The sequence below is a fragment of the Vigna unguiculata genome, chromosome 6, assembly GCF_004118075.2.
Source record: "Vigna unguiculata cultivar IT97K-499-35 chromosome 6, ASM411807v1, whole genome shotgun sequence".
Classification (NCBI taxonomy): Eukaryota; Viridiplantae; Streptophyta; class Magnoliopsida; order Fabales; family Fabaceae; genus Vigna; species Vigna unguiculata.
In genome coordinates this window covers 30772307-30792121 of record NC_040284.1, presented here as the reverse complement: position 1 = coordinate 30792121, position 19815 = coordinate 30772307, and the positions used below count along the sequence as shown (strand labels likewise).

The 19815-nt window shown below is 29.6% G+C and overlaps 2 protein-coding genes and 1 non-coding gene across 6 annotated transcripts; 2 read left to right on the top strand and 1 right to left on the bottom strand.

Moving 5' to 3' along the window:
* The first annotated feature begins 6700 nt into the window (after positions 1-6700).
* Positions 6701-12193, top strand: LOC114189247 (protein MALE DISCOVERER 1-like). Of its 4 annotated transcripts, XM_028077970.1 has the most exons (13): positions 6701-7099; positions 7227-7660; positions 7768-7900; positions 8070-8141; positions 8926-9069; positions 9566-9667; positions 9752-9813; positions 9907-10398; positions 10565-10758; positions 10873-11005; positions 11087-11244; positions 11337-11519; positions 11617-12193. In XM_028077970.1, the coding sequence occupies exons 2-13, from the start codon at positions 7561-7563 to the stop codon at positions 11875-11877; spliced, it is 2034 nt and encodes a 677-aa protein (XP_027933771.1). In that variant the 5' UTR covers positions 6701-7099; positions 7227-7560; the 3' UTR covers positions 11878-12193. The 4 variants fall into 4 exon arrangements, with proteins under 4 accessions (XP_027933771.1, XP_027933770.1, XP_027933772.1 ...); XM_028077969.1 differs by having other exon boundaries at positions 10873-11244; XM_028077971.1 differs by lacking the exon at positions 8926-9069 and having other exon boundaries at positions 10873-11244.
* Positions 12194-14007: 1814 nt separating this feature from the next.
* On the bottom strand, positions 14008-14966 carry LOC114189255 (protein DOG1-like 4). The gene has a single exon (XM_028077981.1). It carries the CDS (start codon positions 14748-14750, stop codon positions 14013-14015), a length of 738 nt encoding a protein of 245 aa, XP_027933782.1. The 5' UTR covers positions 14751-14966; the 3' UTR covers positions 14008-14012.
* Positions 14967-19312: 4346 nt separating this feature from the next.
* On the top strand, positions 19313-19427 carry LOC114189291. Its single transcript, XR_003605597.1, has one exon. It is a non-coding gene; the product is annotated as a U5 spliceosomal RNA (small nuclear RNA).
* The last annotated feature ends 388 nt before the right edge of the window (positions 19428-19815 follow it).

The window sequence follows — 19815 nt, the reverse complement described above, 5'->3', positions numbered from 1 at the left end:
AATAGTGTAAAATTAGTAAATTAAAATAGTAAAATTAAAGTGAGACTGCTGAACCGGAAATCACAATAATATATTGATAATGTTTTTATATAAAAATTATAAATTGTTTATTGATGGCTTAAATATGTTGGTTAACCATTTTGTAAAAAATGTTAAGAAGGACGTAATTTTTTTTAGTGTATTCTATTTTTTAACATGTATCAGGAATAGGTCAATTAAATAGATATAATGAAAGAGTGCATAATTTCACTTTTCAACACAAAACAGAACTTCTATTTTTGTGTCACAATTCTTTTAAGTTTTATCCACTAGTACCAAGTAATACAATAAGTTGAATTTAGTAGAAATGTAATATTTTCCTATGTTATTAGCTTAAAACATTTTTATAATAACATCTTTATTATTATAGAGAGGAATTTTTCATTTTAATGTACGTTTTATTTTTTTAAGTTTATTCTTTATTAATTTACCGATTCTATCTTGTAAGTAATGGTATTTTTAAATTTAAAATCTTTTTAAGTTTAATCTTTTTTAAAATTTAATCATTTTTAAATTAAAATAATTATTTATAATAAAAATTACATACAAAATAAATAAAAATTATCTATTAAAAAGTATAAAAATATTTATATTTATTTTAATAATTATAATTTTATAATTTTGTATAGGACATAGATTTTGACTAGTATTTAATAATTGGATCGACTTAAGGTCTAAAACTATTTTTTTAGACTTTAAATTTTTTTAATACTAATTACTTTAAACTTAAGAAAAAAAATTCAAAATTAAATTTTAAATAAAAGTAGATAAAAATACCTTATGTTTTAAATTTGCTTGATATCTCACTACAATCAAATATAACGGAAAGAAGTAGCTTTTAAATTTCAAATATGGCTTTTCTTTGATTTGATTTGTAGAAAATACTAGCAAGACATTAGAAGGAACATGACATGCCCTTATAAAAGAAAAATAGAAAATTTGTCTTTGGTCTAAGTGTCTAGTCCCCAACTCCAATAACTGGGATCGATGTTGGAAATGACCCATTTGAAGTCAAGTTTTGCAAATTGAACCATCATTGGAATTTGGAAACATTGTATTGTACACTTTAATTTGAGTGTCAAAACTATTGAACAAGACATTGATAATTAAATGCATTATTAGTGTGTTACCTTCAAGTGTAGCATTTTTTAAAATTTTATTTTTACTTTTATATAATGGTTATTGTATTTATTGTAATGTAAAAAGGAGGAGATTTCTATAAAGAATTTAATAGATATTGTATTAAAATAAAAAATAATATATTCATTAGTTTTTAAGAAAAACTTTAGAAAACGCATAAAAAAAAGTCAAGAAACAATATCTTATAACCAATCTTATTAGGCATGCCTCCTTTAACCAATATAAGCATATTTAAAAAGAAATTTCTTACAAGAGTATTTTAAATTATTTCTTATAGTAAAACTATTTATGATATTTCCACATTGTTCTATCACTTGAAAGAAACGTGTGTCTAATTTGATTCTAATGATAAAATATTTTAAAAACTTTTAATAAATGTATACTTTTATAATTTTTAAATTTTCATTTAATTTATTTTAATTAAAATTTGTTTAACTTTACTTAAAACTTTATGTTTGTTACTCATTGAGACGGTTTCTTGTAACATCTCTAGTAAGTTAAAAAATAATTTAAAAAAAATTATCATCTTTTTGTTGGGTCTTTTGTTTATGGGTCTCGATCCTTATATGGTGTTCAACTTTTTTATTTTTATTCAACGTGAGACTTAGACTCACACTTAGATTTTCAACACTTTTTTTTTTTTGTGTTTACATCCTTTCCTTTGTTATATTTTGTTTAATTTGTCAAAGATAAATAAATTTTATAGAAATCCTACCTATTTTATAGAAACAAACTTTTCCAATGCAAATTATTCATAAAATTTGAGTAATATCTTTATTTATTTTTTTATTAACTAGTCATTTTAATCAAATTATAAGTTTTTCACTTGACAAAATATATCATACAAGTAAAAGAGTGGTTGCTTTGTATATTAAAAAAAAATTAGGACTAATCTAGTAATGTTTGTCTTCTCTAAAACTTCTGAATTTGGTACTTTTAAGATATCAGAATGCCAAGATTAATCTTAAAAGGGTTTCATGTCAATAGAATGGAGTTTTTGTAGAATCTAAACTTAATACTTAATACTTGTGCTCTTAAGTAAGATAAGATGAGCAATACAAGGCTATTTGAATCTCTAATCATTTTCATCAGTTATAATGCAAAAAAGAAAATAGTTCATGTGTCTTATACAATAGTTAATTTTTGTGAGATTTACATCCAACTTGTTAATTTACTTCTTATTTAAATGGTATGCATTTCTAATACATATCATTTCTAGTATCTCTTGATAATTTAACATTTAGAAAAAAGAAAAGAAAACAATTTATGTTTTATTTATCATATTTCTTATTATTAATATTTGACACATAAAATATATTAGAAAAACTAGTTAAAAATTTTTAGTTGGCTACTTAGGTAGGACAACTTTTAAATAATTTAATGATAATATTTTGCTTTTATTTTCAAGACAACCTTATTTCATTATATTTAAATTCGGTCTTAATTATAAAAAAAGAAGAAGTAAATCTGAGAAGAGAAATAAAATAGAGCGCGAGTAAAAGAAAAACTAAAAGAAGCAATACTCTAGTTGACATATCACTTTATAAATGGTGCTGATCGATAATGTTTATAAGTAATTAGTTTGATAGAACATGTCTTTTTTAAAAAAAAAAATTTAGGGTCAACTTAGATTAAAAAATAAAGGTTAAAATACTCCCTTGGTTCATGTTTTTGTTGAAAAATCTCAAATAGGTTATAAGATTTTTTTTAATCTCAATTAGGTCCATATTTTTGAAAATGTGTAACAATTAGGCTCATTCCGTTAGTATAGAGTTAACAGTGTTAAGGATATGCCACGTGTCAGCTTCTCATTTTTTTAATTTTTGAATTTTTTTTTAATTTTTAAATTTTTTTTTTGAATTTTTTTTTAAATTTTTATTTATTTTTTTTTGAAAATTATTCATGTCACGTGTCACATCAATATTGTGCCACATGTCAAGTCAGTAAAGTGACACGTGTTAAATCATTGTTTGAATATCAATTTAGTCCATATATTTGTTATTTTAATTATATTTCAGTGCATTTTTTTTAATTTTCAAATTCATCATTTCCAAATTGAGATCAAATTTAACTTTTATATAAATTTTATAATGATATTTTTATTAAACATTTTAATAATATTAAGTTTATTTTATATTTTGTTTTAAAATTTTAAAATATTTATTTTAACTTGTTACAAAATTGTTTTAAATAATTTATATACAAATGTTAGAGTTGGTTTAAAATTAACAATTTTATAAATTTAAATATAAAATTTTAAAACAATTTTGTAAAAAGTTAAAATAAATATATTTAAACAAATTTTAAAAAATGTACTGAAATGTAATAAAAATAATAAATATATGGACCAAATTGAGATTCAGACAATGATTTGACACGTGTCACCTTACTAACTTGACACGTGGCACAATACTGATGTGACACGTGGCATGAATAATTTAAAAAAAAAAATTCAAAAAATTAAAAAAAAATTTAAAAAAAAATTAAATTTTTAAAAAAATTCAAAAAAATTCAAAAAAAATTCAAAAAAAGTGAAGCTGACACGTGGCACATCTTTAACACTGTTAACTCTATACTAACGAAATGAACCTAATTGTTACATATTTTAAAAAATATGGACCTAATTGAGACTAAAAAAAATCTTAAGATCTATTTGAGATTTTTCAACAAAAAATATGGACCAAAAGAATATTTTAACCAAAAATAAATAAACTTATTCAAACAAAGCTAACACTAAATAATTGGTGAACATATCTCATTATGTCTGCCTTGTTTTCCATTTGAAGGTTATTTCATCGTACAAATTGGTGACAGATCCGTCATTATCTTTAATTTATTAAATTTTCAAACAATCAGTGCGCCAATTACTTTATCTTTTAAAAATGTGTTGAAAGTTTTGTAATAAATACTGGTAAAAGAAAAATATCCCAATAATGGTAAGAAAGAGTGGCACTAGATTCTTGTCACTTTGGGTAGTATCGAAAATGATTTTTGGCAGTGTTTTAGACTTTGGTTCATGAACTGAACATGTCTAGTCATGTTATGAGGGCAGGTTCATGAACACACCAGAAATAAGCCAATGACTATGTACTCCACGCAATAATGAAGAGGATAAAAAAATACCACTAACCAATGTCACTATTACTTTGTCTTTGGTTACGCAAGTATCGTACCACTAGCCAAACGTTATAATTCCGAATATCGATAATTAAGAGGAATCGTTAACACGAGTAGGGATTTCAACAGGACAGGTAGAATACTAAATAAATATGTTTTATTATTATCATTTTTATATTGAAAGCTAAAATAATTAAATATAATAATTAAAATAGTATAAATGCACATAATAAATTTTATAAAGACAAAAGTATCCTTTTAATTTTTTAGACAATAACTTACTGTTACAAAACAAGAATTTTAGAATTTTTAAGATTTCTGCTAAAAAGAAAAAAAAAATTAATTAAGTCTCAAATTGACACTTTAATTGTTCTTTTTTTTTGTTGTAACATTTTTAGATATTTAACACTAAATTTTTTTGTTGGTTTTTCTGTTAATTTATACTTTCTTATGTTATTTTTTCTTTTTAATTTTTAGATGTCTAATACTATTTTTTATGTTAATCTAAAATTTCTTATATTTAATTATATTTAATTTTTAGAAACATTAAAATATAGTTATTTTATTATTTAATTAGTTTTTAACTTTTATTTCTGAATATTAAATAAAATATTAAAAACACTTGTACAAGATTTATGGGTATTTTTGTCTTTAAAGAAAATAAAATTGCATTAATGGTTATTAGGTTAGATTTTATTTAATTTTACACTTATTTATGTACTTTTGGAGGATTCAATGTATATTAATTATCCTTAACCAGTGTCCTAAGGACACTGGTTAGCAAGACCCTTTGAAACATAATATCAACACATGCTTGATCAAGCCATCGCATTTCTTTTAATATCAAGCCGTAAAAACATGCTTCATCTTCCAAGTCAATGATTACCAATTCATTTGAACACATCATTGCAAACACAGAATTAAATGTTACAATTTCACTTCGATTAAAAATAAGATTAATTTACAATATATAAATTGGTACAATCTTCACCTTATAAGTCAGTTTTGTAAAATTAAATTAGACTTAAAATTTATTTTTAACATTAAGGTTTTTATTAAGACACCAATAAAGTCATAATTTCCTAAGTTTATTTTCTTTTCATATTTTAATTGCTTAAACCATAAGAATTTCGTAATAATTAAATTTACTGAAGTATTATCTGATAGAATAAGAATAATTTTCTTTCAAAAATCCAGATTCTTAAATCATTAATTTGTATTTCTATAAAACTAATTTGGAACACGAGTTTAAGTTCAGTTAGATTAAACCGTATTACTTCTATTAAAACATGTGTTAAACTGATAGTAATTTTTAAATTTATTGTGTGTTTTTATGGTTATATCAATATAATAAAATTTTGTAAGGTTGATTACTATACTAAATTGTATAAACCTGTGTAGGGCATGCATTATTATAATAGATATATCAGTTACTTTTTTTATTTATTGATCTCTTATCCTTACATCAAGTGGTTAAAAATTACTAAATTTTTAAATAATAAACAATCTAATTAATTATAAATTAATATACTTATTATGGTAAGTATTTTAGTAAAGTTCTAAATTCACATATTATTGAATATTATGAACGAATAATAAATTAATTAGACATGTAGAATTTTGACACGAGAAAATAATTAATTATTATTAGTGGATAATTAAATAATTATATATTTAATTTTATAATTATTTAATCAATTATTTATAATTTAAAAATTCTACGAAGTTCATTTTTGAAATATATCACACGTCACTCTTGTAAAATCAAATTTTACTTGTTCAGTAATGAGATATCATCTCTCCTAACAATAAAAAATACTTAACACGTATATCAATAAATCTGAACTTTGTCATAAAATAAAAAGAAGATATTCTTCATCAGGTATAAATTTTCATAAAACTTCAATTATAATTTCTCAATAATATTTACAAATTTAATAAATATTTTAATTCTATAAAATCTTATTTAATATTTTAATAATATTAGAGGGAAATTCAAATCTACAAAACCAATTTAATTATGTTATTGTGATTATAGGAGCATTTTGCATATATGTTGACAATTATCCACTCAAATAACACATTTATATCATACAAACAGAGGCGTAACAAAGTATAACATGAAGAAACTAACATGCATACATTATATTTGAACAAAAAACAGTTGGAAAGATTTCCTTTTATAAGTAAGAGGTGTCGAGACACGTCAACCTCCACGAACTAGCCTAGCAACAAAATAAAACAGTGTCCTATTTTATTCAATGTGGGAGCCAACAGGACCTAAAGCTCCTCAAAGATAATTTTAGAAACATGGAAATAATAATAATAATATTATTATTATTATTATTATTAATATAATATAATGATAAGAAAAACAATGATAATCTGGAGAAAAAAAGGCAAAAAGAAAGAAGAAAATTTGGATGGCAGGTTGGTGGTGGGAATGATGAGAGAGAGAGAAACTAAGAAACGAGACAGAAAAAAAAGAAAAATTCTGACATCGAGAGAAGAGAGAGAAAGGAAGAAAGTGTCTCACGAAGAAGATGGTCGAAGAGAGGGTCCTCTGAGATCATCCGGAAAAGGCAGCAATAGAAGAACAATAGAAGAAAAAAAAAAAGAGGAAAACAAAATAAGAACTTCAAATTTTAATTTGTTTTGAACTTTTGCTGCCTTTTTATCTGTGTCTCAATTTGCCCCTACCTGTCACCCCTTCTCAACCAACATTGTATTTCCTTCCTATGCACAACAAAATTATCGCAAGAAGGAGTGTTATTTTCTTCAACCTTTTTGTCTCTTTTGCATGGTAATTCGCTTTCTCTATTAATGCTTCATTAATGGTACCTTTTTCTTTATCTTTTATTGTCGTTTGAATTATTTTAATCTTTTTGAAATTCATTCATTGATGATTCCATTAACGAAATTTGTTTCAGCTCCACCAATCGTTGAGGATAATAGAGAAGATGTATTGAGTTAAGGCGGTTATGTATTATGTGCAGAAGAGACTTGTAACAAAGAGATAGCATCAGAAAAAGAAATGAGAGATCCTGATCTTCAGACCCAAACCTTAGTTTTTCATGACTTCACTGTAACGTAAAACTTTCCCTAGTTAGTGAGTTTCTTTTGCTTCATCCCAATCCTTGCAGATCGAAGGGTTTCTCTGCATAATATACCTGGAAATTGTGGATATTATACAATATAGAGTCCTGGCTACCGAGGAATATAGATACTACCTTAATCAAATTTTGGCATCGGCTTCACCAAGAAATGGAACTAAGATGGAACACATTTGGATTTTGTCTGAGAATTTATATTTTCTTGTTCTCACTATGGGGAATCCGAGATTGTTGTTCCGTTAATGATGAAGGTTTTTTCTTGAATTTGTTCTTTTTAGGTTTTCATTCTGTTCAAAAGCGTGTCTTTCCTTGTATCTTGATTCCGTTTTGTTGGTTTTATCGTGAATTAAAAATTCAGGACTGGCTTTGTTAGCGTTCCAAGCGAGAATAACTAGTGATCCCTTTAATGCTTTGGTGAATTGGGATCCCAATGATTGTAACCCTTGCGAGTGGTTGGGTGTTCATTGTGTAGATGGTAAAGTGCAAGTGTTGTAAGTTATTCTTTCCATTTCCTTTCAAGTATTCTAATAATAGTGTCCTTTTTCTCATTTTTATCTGCAAATATTTTATTGCCCCGTATTTAAATAAATGAAAACTCTTTATCAAGTGAACGTGCTGCATAATTTTGTTTTGAAATTTATGCCTTTCTTTTTTCTATAGGGACTTAAAAGGGTTATCATTGGAAGGGACGTTGGCTCCTGAACTTGGCAAACTTAGTCACCTAAATTCTATGTAATGGACCTTCACAATGTCTCATGTTCTTTTTTATTGTAACTCTTGGTATTTCCTTTCCCTTTTTCATTATTAGGTGTCCAATAAATCTTCTATTTAAACAAAAGTTATTACATTTGACTCTGTTACATTTTCCTTTTACATTAACTACCATTGATGTTGAAAGTTGATCTTTGTTGCTGGTGAATAGCTATTTTATAATAGAAATTACCATTATTATTGACAAGATGATGAAAGGATGAGTTTTGCATGATCCAGTGAGTTATAATCACCATATGTTCGATACCTGCTAGTGTTTACAGTGTTTAATCCTAATCTATGTTATTAAAGTGTTTGTATCGTTTTCCAAGTCCTTGATCAGTTGTCTTCTTATTTCTTAATGTCGAAAAATAGATGCCTTTGCAATACTTTTTCAGTTAACGTATTGGGTTGGCGAAGATTGGTTGTAATTGTTTTGTATTTGTCCTCTTCAATCTTCTATATGTGATGTCGTTTTTCAAACTTGCACATAGCATCTTTTATCTCATAAAAAACAAGCCAAAATTTAATTGAAAGGCGATAATTTAAATCCTTTAGATTAGTTTATAAAAAAAAAAACAAATGAATGCGCCTACAAGGTTACTTTGTTCTTAATGACATCATTGTGAAGCATTTCTATTTGATTAGTTTAATTCCTTACTTGATTTCACTCCATTTTGATGTTAATTACCTAATAAAATATATCTAACTTTGTATTTTATTATCTTTCTGATACGGATTAGCTTACTTTGTTCCTTTAAAATAGTGTATTATGCAAGAATAACTTTTCTGGTGCCATTCCCAAAGAACTTGGAGATTTACCCAAGCTAGAGTTATTAGATTTAAGGGAAAATAATTTGTCAGGAAACATCCCAGCAGAAATTGGCAACATGTCGTTATTAAAACACTTGTAAGTTAATTCTCTATTTTGTGTACATGTTTTATTAGGTTTATAGTATTCTTCAATGAAAATTTATTTTACCCTAGGTTGCTTTGTGACAATAAAATCGAAGGCGATGGTGATCCTCAAGATTGGGGAAAATTCAAATTTCCTTTGAAATCTCTACTTGTTGAAAGTTGTTCATCACCTCTGACAACTCTATTTTCCTGCATCAATAGGAAATTTGGACACTGGCAAGCATTTCTCCAAGATTTTTTTTTTCTCTGACCAGCCTTAGTAGTTTCATTACATGTTTTCCTTCCACCTGTATCAATAATCTAGAGCAGTCAATGAGAGACAACAAATGTTCTCTCCTTTAAATCTTGTCCTTTTTTAGAACCAACATTTTTTACATTCTCATTTAACCGAGTAACATGAGTCCCAGTTACTTACATTTTGTTTGTTAACAAATTCTGTAGATGGTGTTCATTTATAACTCTGTGTTTTTTATGGATGACATGTGCAGTGTGTGGCAACGTAGCTTCAACCAATGGTACAAATCAGATTCATTGATTATTCTAACGAAAGCAAAACTTAAGAAATTCGCCAATGCCTTTGCTTGGCCACTGTACGTAGATAACGTATATGGCAACATCTTAACCTTAGTAAACACATTGGACTCACTAATTAAATAATTTTCTTTTGTTTGTAGATTGAAGCTAGGGAAGACTGCCTCTCATAGCAATGAAGCGGATTATTGTGACATTCTGCCCAGTGAGTGGAGAGCCTTCGAAATTTATGCCAATGTTAAGAATTTGAAATTGCTCCTTCCTTATTGACATTGAAAGTATGTCTGGAACAATGTAGGTTCTGATGTGCCAAAGATAGCCCAAAATGTACCAGAAATTGTTAGTTCGACACGTCGTAAGTTACTTCAGTCTAGTGGTAATAACCTTGCAGCTGTACCTTTCAGTGACAAAACACCAATAGAGTTTAGCACTGCTCCAACTACCTTCAGTAGTGGAGCTATTCCTGCTGTTCCAGAAGCCATCGAGAAAAAAAATCGGCCTGCACCCTCAGATCCGGATTCTAATGCTCCTGATGATGCTTCTGATGAAAATCAATCAGACAATGTTTCTGATGAAAATCAATCACAAGATGCTTCCGATGGAAATCAAGCAAGCCAACAACATTTAAATAATGGTGCTTCTACGTGGAAGTGGATAATTATTTTTCTTCTTCTTCTGCTGGTCATTATTATCATAATTCTTTTATACATTTGGCGAAAACGAGCCGCAAAAGTAATACGCCCCTGGAAGACAGGAATAAGTGGACAGTTGCGGAAAGCATTTATAACAGGTAAACTTTTTTTCTTTTTAATAAGGGAATTAATACAAACGAAAATCTTTAATTCAAACAAAGTATAACTCTTCTTCTTTTGTATATCATTACATTGTTATTGTTATGTGAGCTATTAGTTCAATCAAGGACTGACAACATTGTAATGTCTTGTCATGAAACGTAGGGGTTCCCAAGTTGGATAGAGGAGAATTAGAGACAGCCTGTGAAGATTTTAGCAATATTGTTGTTGATGGTTATGCCGGGTGCACCATCTACAAAGGAACATTGTCTAGTGGAGTTGAGATTGCTGTAGTTTCTACTCTAGTTACTTCTTCTAAGAATTGGTCAAAGAGCATGGAGCTAAGATACCGCAAAAAGGTTTTCTACTTCTCGAGTCAATAAAAATGATTGGGTTGCATTAACAATTCCATTGCAACGTTAAGAGGAATTTAGTTTTCATTTTTTTTTGCTATTTTTTCTTATGTGCTCCAGATTGATACTTTGTCTCGCATAAATCATAAGAACTTTGTTAATCTTATTGGCTACTGCGAAGAACAAGAACCATTCACTAGGATGTTGGTGTTTGAGTATGCTCCAAATGGAAACGTGTTTGAGCATTTACATGGTACAACTCTTTGTTTTCGTTTTGCTAGAGAAAAATGGATTTTATCTGTGTTCTTAAAACTAAAAGTTCTGTATGTTTTAGTTGCGGATTTGGAACGTCTTGATTGGAGTGCAAGGATAAAGATTATCATGGGGATTGCGTATTGCCTTCAATACATGCACCATGACTTAAATCCACCTCTGGCACAAAGCAACCTTACTTCAAATATGATATTTTTAACAGATGATTTTTCTGCTAAGGTGGAAACAAATCATATTCTCTTCTTTTGTTTGTTTTCAATACACGTTAACATCCAAGTAACACATTTCTCCATTCCATTGTTCATTCACAGGTTGCAGAAGTTACTTTTAGACATATTGTGTCACCAGAGAACTCGGGTGATTCAAAGAAATCTGATGATGGGCCATCCGAAGAGAATATTGAAACCAATATTTACAACTTTGGAGAGTTATTGCTGGAAATCATCTCAGGGAAATTATCTTACTCGGAAGAACATGGCAACCTAGTGGACTGGGTAAGTTTGAAACATACCTTCCTTGGAAATTGAAACGTCTGCTAACAGTTTAAACTGTAACGTTGTTAATATGGATGTATTGTCATAAATATTATAGGCTGCTACGTACTTAAACGAGAAAACAAATCTCAAAGATTTGGTGGATCCCACCCTCCAATGTTTCAAGGAGAACGAACTTAATTGCATTTGTGATGTAATCCAAGATTGTATCCAACCTGATGAAAAGTTAAGACCAACAATGAGGGACGTGACTTCCAAATTAAGGGAAGTGCTTGGTTTGTCACCTGAGCAAGTTGTCCCAAGACTTTCTCCACTCTGGTGGGCTGAATTGGAGATATTGTCAGTGGACTCGACTTAAGTTTCATTTTAACTCTCTTTTATGTGCTTCAAGTCTCTCTCTTTGACCTCCATCACCAACCAGAGTGGAAAGTGAACATATCTACTCAAACAATTTTTTACTTCCTTCATATCCTTCTTCTTCTTTTGTAAGTCTTCATCATTGATACCTTAGATATTTATGTCCAAAGGAAACTGTATTATGTTGTTTTGCAAGAAAGGTATATAGTAGATTGTATTTTTGCTGAAGGAGTTAATGTAAAGTGTAAAAATTCCAACATGTGTTCGTATACTAGCCCCCAATGAACATACAAATTTATATATTAATGTTTATTCAGAAAGGAAAATTATTGTTCACTCGTCATCTTGTGCTAACTATTATAAGAAAAATTATTCAAATACACAAAAAAAAGTTAATAAACACTTACTTTACATTTGCACAGAATAAAATTGATAGATTTATAAGGTGTACCGTATGATAAATTCAAGACTATCATTACTTTTATTATAGGAACAAAGAAAATTTTGTAATAATAAAAGAACAAAGATAGTGATAATTTTGTAAAATGTGATTCAAAAATTGTCGTATTATTATGTAAAAAATAATGATAATGTTTTTTGCAGTATCATTTAGAGAAGGAATGGTATATTGTTGTCATTTGTCTTTTTTTTTATATATATTATTTTTTGTATGGGTTGGGACAACTCAATTGTCCCTATTCAATATTTTTTTTGTTAATTAAAAAAAAAGTAAAAAACAATGATTTTAAATAACCATCATATTGAAATCACCATAATTTACAAGATTTTTTGTATTGTCAAGGAGAGGAAAATGTAGTTGTCTAACTAGCATTTTGAATTCTTGTGTACATATATATATCATTTTAAAAAACTCTAAATATATATAGCTTTATCATGTGTAAATTTATATTGTAAATTTATATTTCAGTAAGTGTATTTTATTTTGGGATGATTGGGATATAGTATTTACACGTTAGAATTCTATGTTTTATGACTATCCGCTATGAAATATTTTGTTTAATAGTTTTAGTCTATTAAATTAGATGTTACAAAAATCAATTCCTATGTATAGTTACAAATTTATCTATTCCAAACAAGACATAAATTTCATGATATATTAATATATTCTAATAGATACAATTTATAAACTTTAATCTAATGATTTGGGATAAAAGAATTGGGAAAAGTGAAAAAGAAAAATCGAAATCTTCTACCATGCCCGGGATGGTTGCGAAATGAAAAAAACAAAACAAAAAAAAAAACAAAAAATATCAATCTTCTACGTCAAAAATAACATATCTAACTATTTAGATTTATCATACACTTCTTCAGCCATCAACACAACCCTTGTAACAAAAGGTTTAGTGACATCACATCGAGACGTCAGTTTCTCGGGAAGCTCTCTTGAACGTGAGTTTCTCGTGAAGGCAAAAGTAAGCATGAATGGACTTATTTTTAGTGTAGAAACTGAAGAACACCTAGTTTTGTTCTGGCATGTTTCAGAATGTTTATGTTTGCGTAGGCGTGGCTCCTCAATCACGCACCACCTTGCACCGCCGCTCAAGCCATTTCAGTTTGTTGTGCTCATGCACCCATCGACATTTCACAACACAAACAAATATAATAAAAAAATACCTCTACCGCTCTCACCCTTCAACTCCTCTCTCACATGTCTATGCGCCACTCTTCAGCACTACCCATCCTACGCATGTGCAACCTTAGCAGGTGTTGTGCTGCTGTTGACTTTCCCTTCTCGTACCACATTCTTAAGAGGCACAGTCCATTATGAGTTGAGTTCTCTAAGGATGTCTTTCTGCTGAGATTCTGTTTTATTAATTATTAATTATAAAAATGAAAAAAAAAACTTATAGAAGCAACTATATCTCCTTTTTTTGGAACAGAAATAATATAATGATATATATTCATCAACCATTTCTTTTCCTTTTTCTTACAACATAAAAAAAAAAAAACTTTGCTGCAAGTACAAGAGTACTAGCTAGCACAACACAAGCACAAACTAAACAAGAACATTTTTTTGATTCAACGATGAGGAACTTAACTAACTAACCAACCCTAAAGGAGATGAACACCTTAGTCTTATTCTTTCTTCGGCTAGCTAGTTCGATGGATCCCACTTCACTTGTCTTGATTCCCATTGAGCGCGGTCCCAGCCGTGTCCTTCTTCTTCGTCCCCCATTGTCTGAATCGCAGCTGCGTAGTTATATTCATTGCCAAGAAGTCCACACCCTGCATTGGACTAAGCAAATCCAGCACCCCTTTGAGTGTCTTGAGCCTCACGCAATCGGAAGCCTTCATCACCCTCTCCAACCCTACAACAACCTCCTTCACTGCCACCTCGGTAACAGAATTCGGCCCACCGCGACTTGGGCGGCTCGTCGAGATCTTGGACAGCTGCACCATCTTGCGGTCCGCCATGGCCACATGCTGTCTCTCCATCTCCCTCTCCACCTTGTCCTCCTCCATCCTTACCCGCACCTTCAGGTCCTCCATCCTCTTCTCCTGCTCCTCAGTCATCACGAAAACGTTCCCCTTTTTCTTCAGATTCTCCAGCTGCCTGAACACGGTGGACGGCTTCCACCCCGTCATCCAAAGCTGAGCATGCTCCAAAGGGTTCATCCAGGGCGGAGAAAAGAAAATCAGAACGTTCTCCGTTCCAGCAGCAGCCCATTTGGTGTTGTAGTATTCCTTCAAATGGGTCGTCACCGTCGACACCAAAGCTAGCAGCTCTTCCTCAGTCTTGACCACCTCGGTTCTCTGGTCGGACACCTGGGTAAGCTGTTGGAGAATATCCTCAAGCTTCTCGTTCCACTTCTCGTGGAACTCAGAGAATCTTTGCACCGCAGGGTTGGCCATTAGAAGCAGTGAAGAAAAGTGAGTGAGTGAAGAGGTGAATAGCGATGAAGTGTGTGTATGTAAGTAAGGGAGAAGGGGTGTTTATAAAGAGGAGAAGGTGGGGTGAGGTGACCAGATGGAGAGAGGAGAGGAGGACACGAAAGGAAAAGAGTGTGGAGGGGTAATTGGGTGCATGGCTTACGCGCAACAATTTCCTACTAGTGGTTTCAAAGAGAGTTTGACGCTTTGTGAAGAGGAATGGAATGGTGTGGCTCAGCTTTCTGAGATTTGAACCTTTGACAGTGTTAGAGAGGTGTGGTGTGGTAAAGTTCGGACGTGTCCTTCACCTGGCAACTCAGATTCAACGTGGAAGATCAACTCTGATTGAGATGCCTCTCTCTTCAAATGGATCTTGGAACACTCTTCTATATGCTGCCCATATCCTTCACCAACCTTTACACAAGGACCAAATTCTTTCTCCAGTTGCATTATTTTAGATATATTTACTAAAACTAATTATCCCTTCAAGAATGGATGTTTCCAATAAAATAATTTATGTTAAAAATCATATTTTTATTCATAAAAAAATTCTCTAAAAACAACTCCAAGTACACTAAAATTCCTCTAAACACACACATTTTGAAAAGCAAAGTACACTCATACACAAAAATGTTTAAATCACAGACACTGTTACATATGTATCTCTTCCTTCGATGCTCTGGAAATTTTTCTGTCTCGTGAAAAGAAAAAACAAAATAGTGATGTCTCGTGAAAAGAAAAACAAAAAAGGGAGAGGCGCTGATTGGGATTTCTCGTTTCAAATGGATCCAAGGGACACTGTTACATATGCAGATCACCTCCTTCGCCAAGCCAGCTACCTAGTCCTCTCTGCGATTCTCTTTTTTTACTTTGATCCTATCGAAAGCATATGTATTAAAAATTATGGAGTTAAGATGATTTCTTATATTTAATCTTTAAGATTTATATCATAACACTTTTTTTATTTGTTAAATATTCCTGTTCATAATAAAGTTTACTAGATATTTAATTCGTAATTATGAGACTATTGATTGTCTGTTTAGTTTCAGTCAAAAAGAAATTAAATCCACCTTTGCTTCTAAAATTTGATGTTTTGGAGCAGTTGAACTCTTATATAAACTGGTTTCAAACATCTGCAAGTGGATAGGATAGGGAACACATTTCTTCTTTTTATAGCTAGGGTTGGAAACTCTCCAATTTATTTAGTGAGCAATTTTTTCTGAAACATTTTCTATACCATCAGATCTGTACAGATACATTAAGAGCATTAACACCTTTAATTGAGATTTTATCAGTTAATGTCATAAAACTATTGATTGAAAAACATGAAAAGTTAGTTTAATTGAATATCAACTTGAAGTGGGGATGAAAAATAATGGTTAGGGTTTCTTAATAAACTACTATTTTTTATAAATTACAATATCAAAATATTTCTTGACAAAAATAATTTTATCAAATATTTTATTTTACAATGTTTTTATTGTTTTATTTTCTTAAAAATTTGTTGCTTATATACAGAGAGAATCATAACTAGGCCAGTTGAAAACACAAAACACCAATGCCTAATGGTAAATAAGTAATAATTGAAAAACAACATTTTATTTAGGTATTACCCATTTTATTTATATTTTTGTTTAGTTATGTCAATCCAATCTTAATATATATTTTTTTCAATCAGATTTTAATTTTTGTGTCAATTTTATTCTATTTAGTCATTTTTACCAAGACGATTTAAATAATTAAACAGTAATAACTAATGACTATCACATGTCATTTCGTATTTTTTTTAACTTTTGAAAAAAATGTTCATGTGTTCACTAACTTGTGTTATGTATCAAAGTCAATATGATATATTTAATTTAATCCTACAGTGATTTAAATGAGTGGTAATAAGTAATTCACTACATCATTATTATGCCTAAACATAATAGATTATGTATTTTTTGTTGCAGTAATCAGTAGGACCAAGTATTTTCTTTTAAAACCACAAGTGAAGTTATATGGTTACAGAAAATATTTAAAGAAATGGATGAACCACAATATGGATCGACTTATCTATTGCGGCAACAAATCAATAATAAAAAAATCTAGTTCATCATCAAAGAACAAAACACATGGTCATTAAATATTACTTCATTCGAGATGGAGAGACAACTAAACAAATTCACTTCGAGTGTTGCCTGACAGAAGATCAAATTGCAGATATTTTCACAAAAGACTTTACTCATACCAAGATTTGAACTACTAAGCACCACGCTAAGAGTTACCAATTTGCATCAAGAAGGAATATTAAGGTGTAATACAAAATTTAGAAAAATAAGTATTGAAATGTCATGAAAATTATAAAACAATGCAGAAAAACCTAAGATAGGAGGGAAAAAATCAATAACATTCCATATAAGTAGAAATCTAAAACATTATATATATAAATTCTAGCAAGTATTTTTTACGATGATCATGTAAGTAAGAGATGAGATCTATAAATACTCATGTACATATAACATTTGACGAATGCAAGACAACTAAGACAACATCTAATAGAATCACTCAACTACAAATATGTTACTTCGAACTACTAATTTCATATTTTATTATCTCCACATTTTCTCTATTTCATGGACTATTTTTTTAACAACCTAAAAATACTAACAAACTTCTCTCTATCACATTGGGAGTTGAGGAAACCTACTGCTAGCATGGATACATATACAGATAATACAATCTGGTCCAATATTAGGACCATGCAAGATGCTCTTCCTTTTTCTATTTGTTCCAAATTTGTGAAGGAAACTAGACTCTAAGTAAAATGGCCATATTCTCTGCATTTATAACATATAATACGACAGACACACCACCTCTTCCTCCAATGCTATGAAAAAGCTTAACAGGTCTTGTGAAAAGAAAAATCAAGAAGAGATGGAGAGGAGGATAACGTGGCAGAGTGATTGGATGCATGGCTTACGCGCAACAATTTCCTACTAGTGGTTCCAGGGAGAGTTTGACGCTTTGCGAAGAGGAAACCTTTCTCATCTTTCAACCTTTGACAGTATTAGAGAGGTGTGGTTAAAGTTTTCAGATTCCGCTACCAACTCAGATTCAACGTGGAACCTCAATTCTGATTGAGATGTCTCTCTCTTCAAATGGATCCAGGAACACTCTTCCAAATGCTGCCCTCATCTTTCACCAACCTTTATACAAGGACCAAGTGCTTTCACTAGTTGCCTTATTTTATATATATTTAGTGAAACTAATTATCCTTTCAAGAATGGGATGTTGTTTCCATAAAATAATTTATATCAAAACAATATTTTTATTGATAAAAAAATTGTCTAAAAGCAACTCCAATGATACTAAAATTCCTAAGCAAAGTACATAAATGCACAGAAATGTTTAAATCACGAACACTGTTACATATGTCTCTCTTCCTTCGATGTTCTGATAAATCTTGATGTGTTGTGAGAAGAAAAAACAAAATAGGGATGTCTGGTGAAAAGAAAAACAAAAAAAGGGAGAGGTGCTGTTGAGATTTCTGGCTTCAAATGGATCCAAGGGACCTGTTACGTATGCAGGTCACCTCTCTGCAATTCTCTATTTTTACTTAGATCCTATCGAAAGCATATGTAATAAAAATTATGATTTTTTAATTTTTTATATTTAATGTATGAGATTTGTATTAAGACACTTTTTATTTGTTAAATATTCCTATTCATAATAAATTTTACTAGAGATTTACTTAATAATGAGACTATTGATTGTATGTTTAGTTTCAGTCAAAAACAAAATTAAATCCACCTTTGCTTATAATTTTTTTATGTTTTGGAGATGTTGAACTGTTATATAAACTGGTTTAAAACATCTGCTAGTGGTTAGGATAGGGAACACAGTAAAAAACCCTGCCCGATTCATCAACCAAAGAAAACTTCCCTTAACTCAGACAAGAAAAAAATGATATATTTTGAAGAAAAAAAATGTACAATTTATGTGATCAACACATGTTAAAGAAATTCAAAATCCTCATTCTTTCCTTAAATTTTTTTTAATGGAATGTGCAAAATTATTAGATTGTTTGCTTTATGTATAACACGCAACACAACATTAATCTACAAAATAAATCTCTCAGTAACCAATTTAGGTTACAAACATAAGTGAGACTCACCATTTCACCCTAAAAAAAGTATTTTAAATTACTTGATGTTGGAGAAGAAAAATTAGAAATAGAGAAACACAAAGATGAATAATTAACCTAATGTTCTTTTCCATTCCATATCCTATAAATATAACCTTACTAAAAGGATATCAAACTCCTTATTACTTATTTGCTTTGAAATATTGGTATATAAAAAATTGCAATAAGAAAATTATGTGAAAGATAATGTTTTTCTATTATATAAACAAAAATAAAAAAGGACTAAAAATTTATCAGTTAGGGATCCAAAGGTATGATATATGTATGTTTGGTTAAAATTCCCACATCGAGAGAATGACCAAGTGAAATGTTCTCTGTGCTATGAAATGGTAGAGCTAGGAGTATGCTGTTGATACGGAGCCATGTACTAAGTACAATTCGAATTATTCTTTCGCCTTTTACTAAAGAATACCGTGTACTTTATACCCGAAATGGCATAAGCAAATTTTTTACATAGGGATCCCAATTACTGGGTCCCTTCAGTTCTAGTTGAAGTTTCAATTTCTGTGTACTTTTACATTTAATGTACAGTTATTAAACTCATATTTTATGAACAGTGAGACAATAAAATTTAAAAAAGGAATAACTAAAAAATACTGAATCTTAATTTGTACTGTTTCATCACCAGTTCTCCTTCCTTGTTTTTCAGGATTGCTTTGAATGCTTGAGAATATGAATTAATAGTCCCCTATTTAGTGATATTTGACAAAATTTTGTTTCACAAACAATTATTCTTAATAAAAAAAATATTAGAATTTTATAATTTTATTTTGTAACTTTTATTGAAAAAAATAAAAAATTACTCTATTTAGTGATTTTTTCTGCCAAATGTTTATCAAAAAACCAGATGTTCTGATAAGA

Bases quoted from the DNA above. Each gene is read 5' to 3' on its own strand.
- LOC114189247 (XM_028077969.1), top strand. From the start codon at position 7,561: ATGGAACTAAGATGGAACACATTTGGATTTTGTCTGAGAATTTATATT. The intron at 9,814-9,906 runs GTGAGTGGAGAG...GGAACAATGTAG, and splicing joins TTATTGTGACATTCTGCCCA to GTTCTGATGTGCCAAAGATA. The intron at 11,520-11,616 runs GTAAGTTTGAAA...TAAATATTATAG, and splicing joins ATGGCAACCTAGTGGACTGG to GCTGCTACGTACTTAAACGA.
- LOC114189255 (XM_028077981.1), bottom strand. From the start codon at position 14,750: ATGGCCAACCCTGCGGTGCAAAGATTCTCTGAGTTCCACGAGAAGTGG.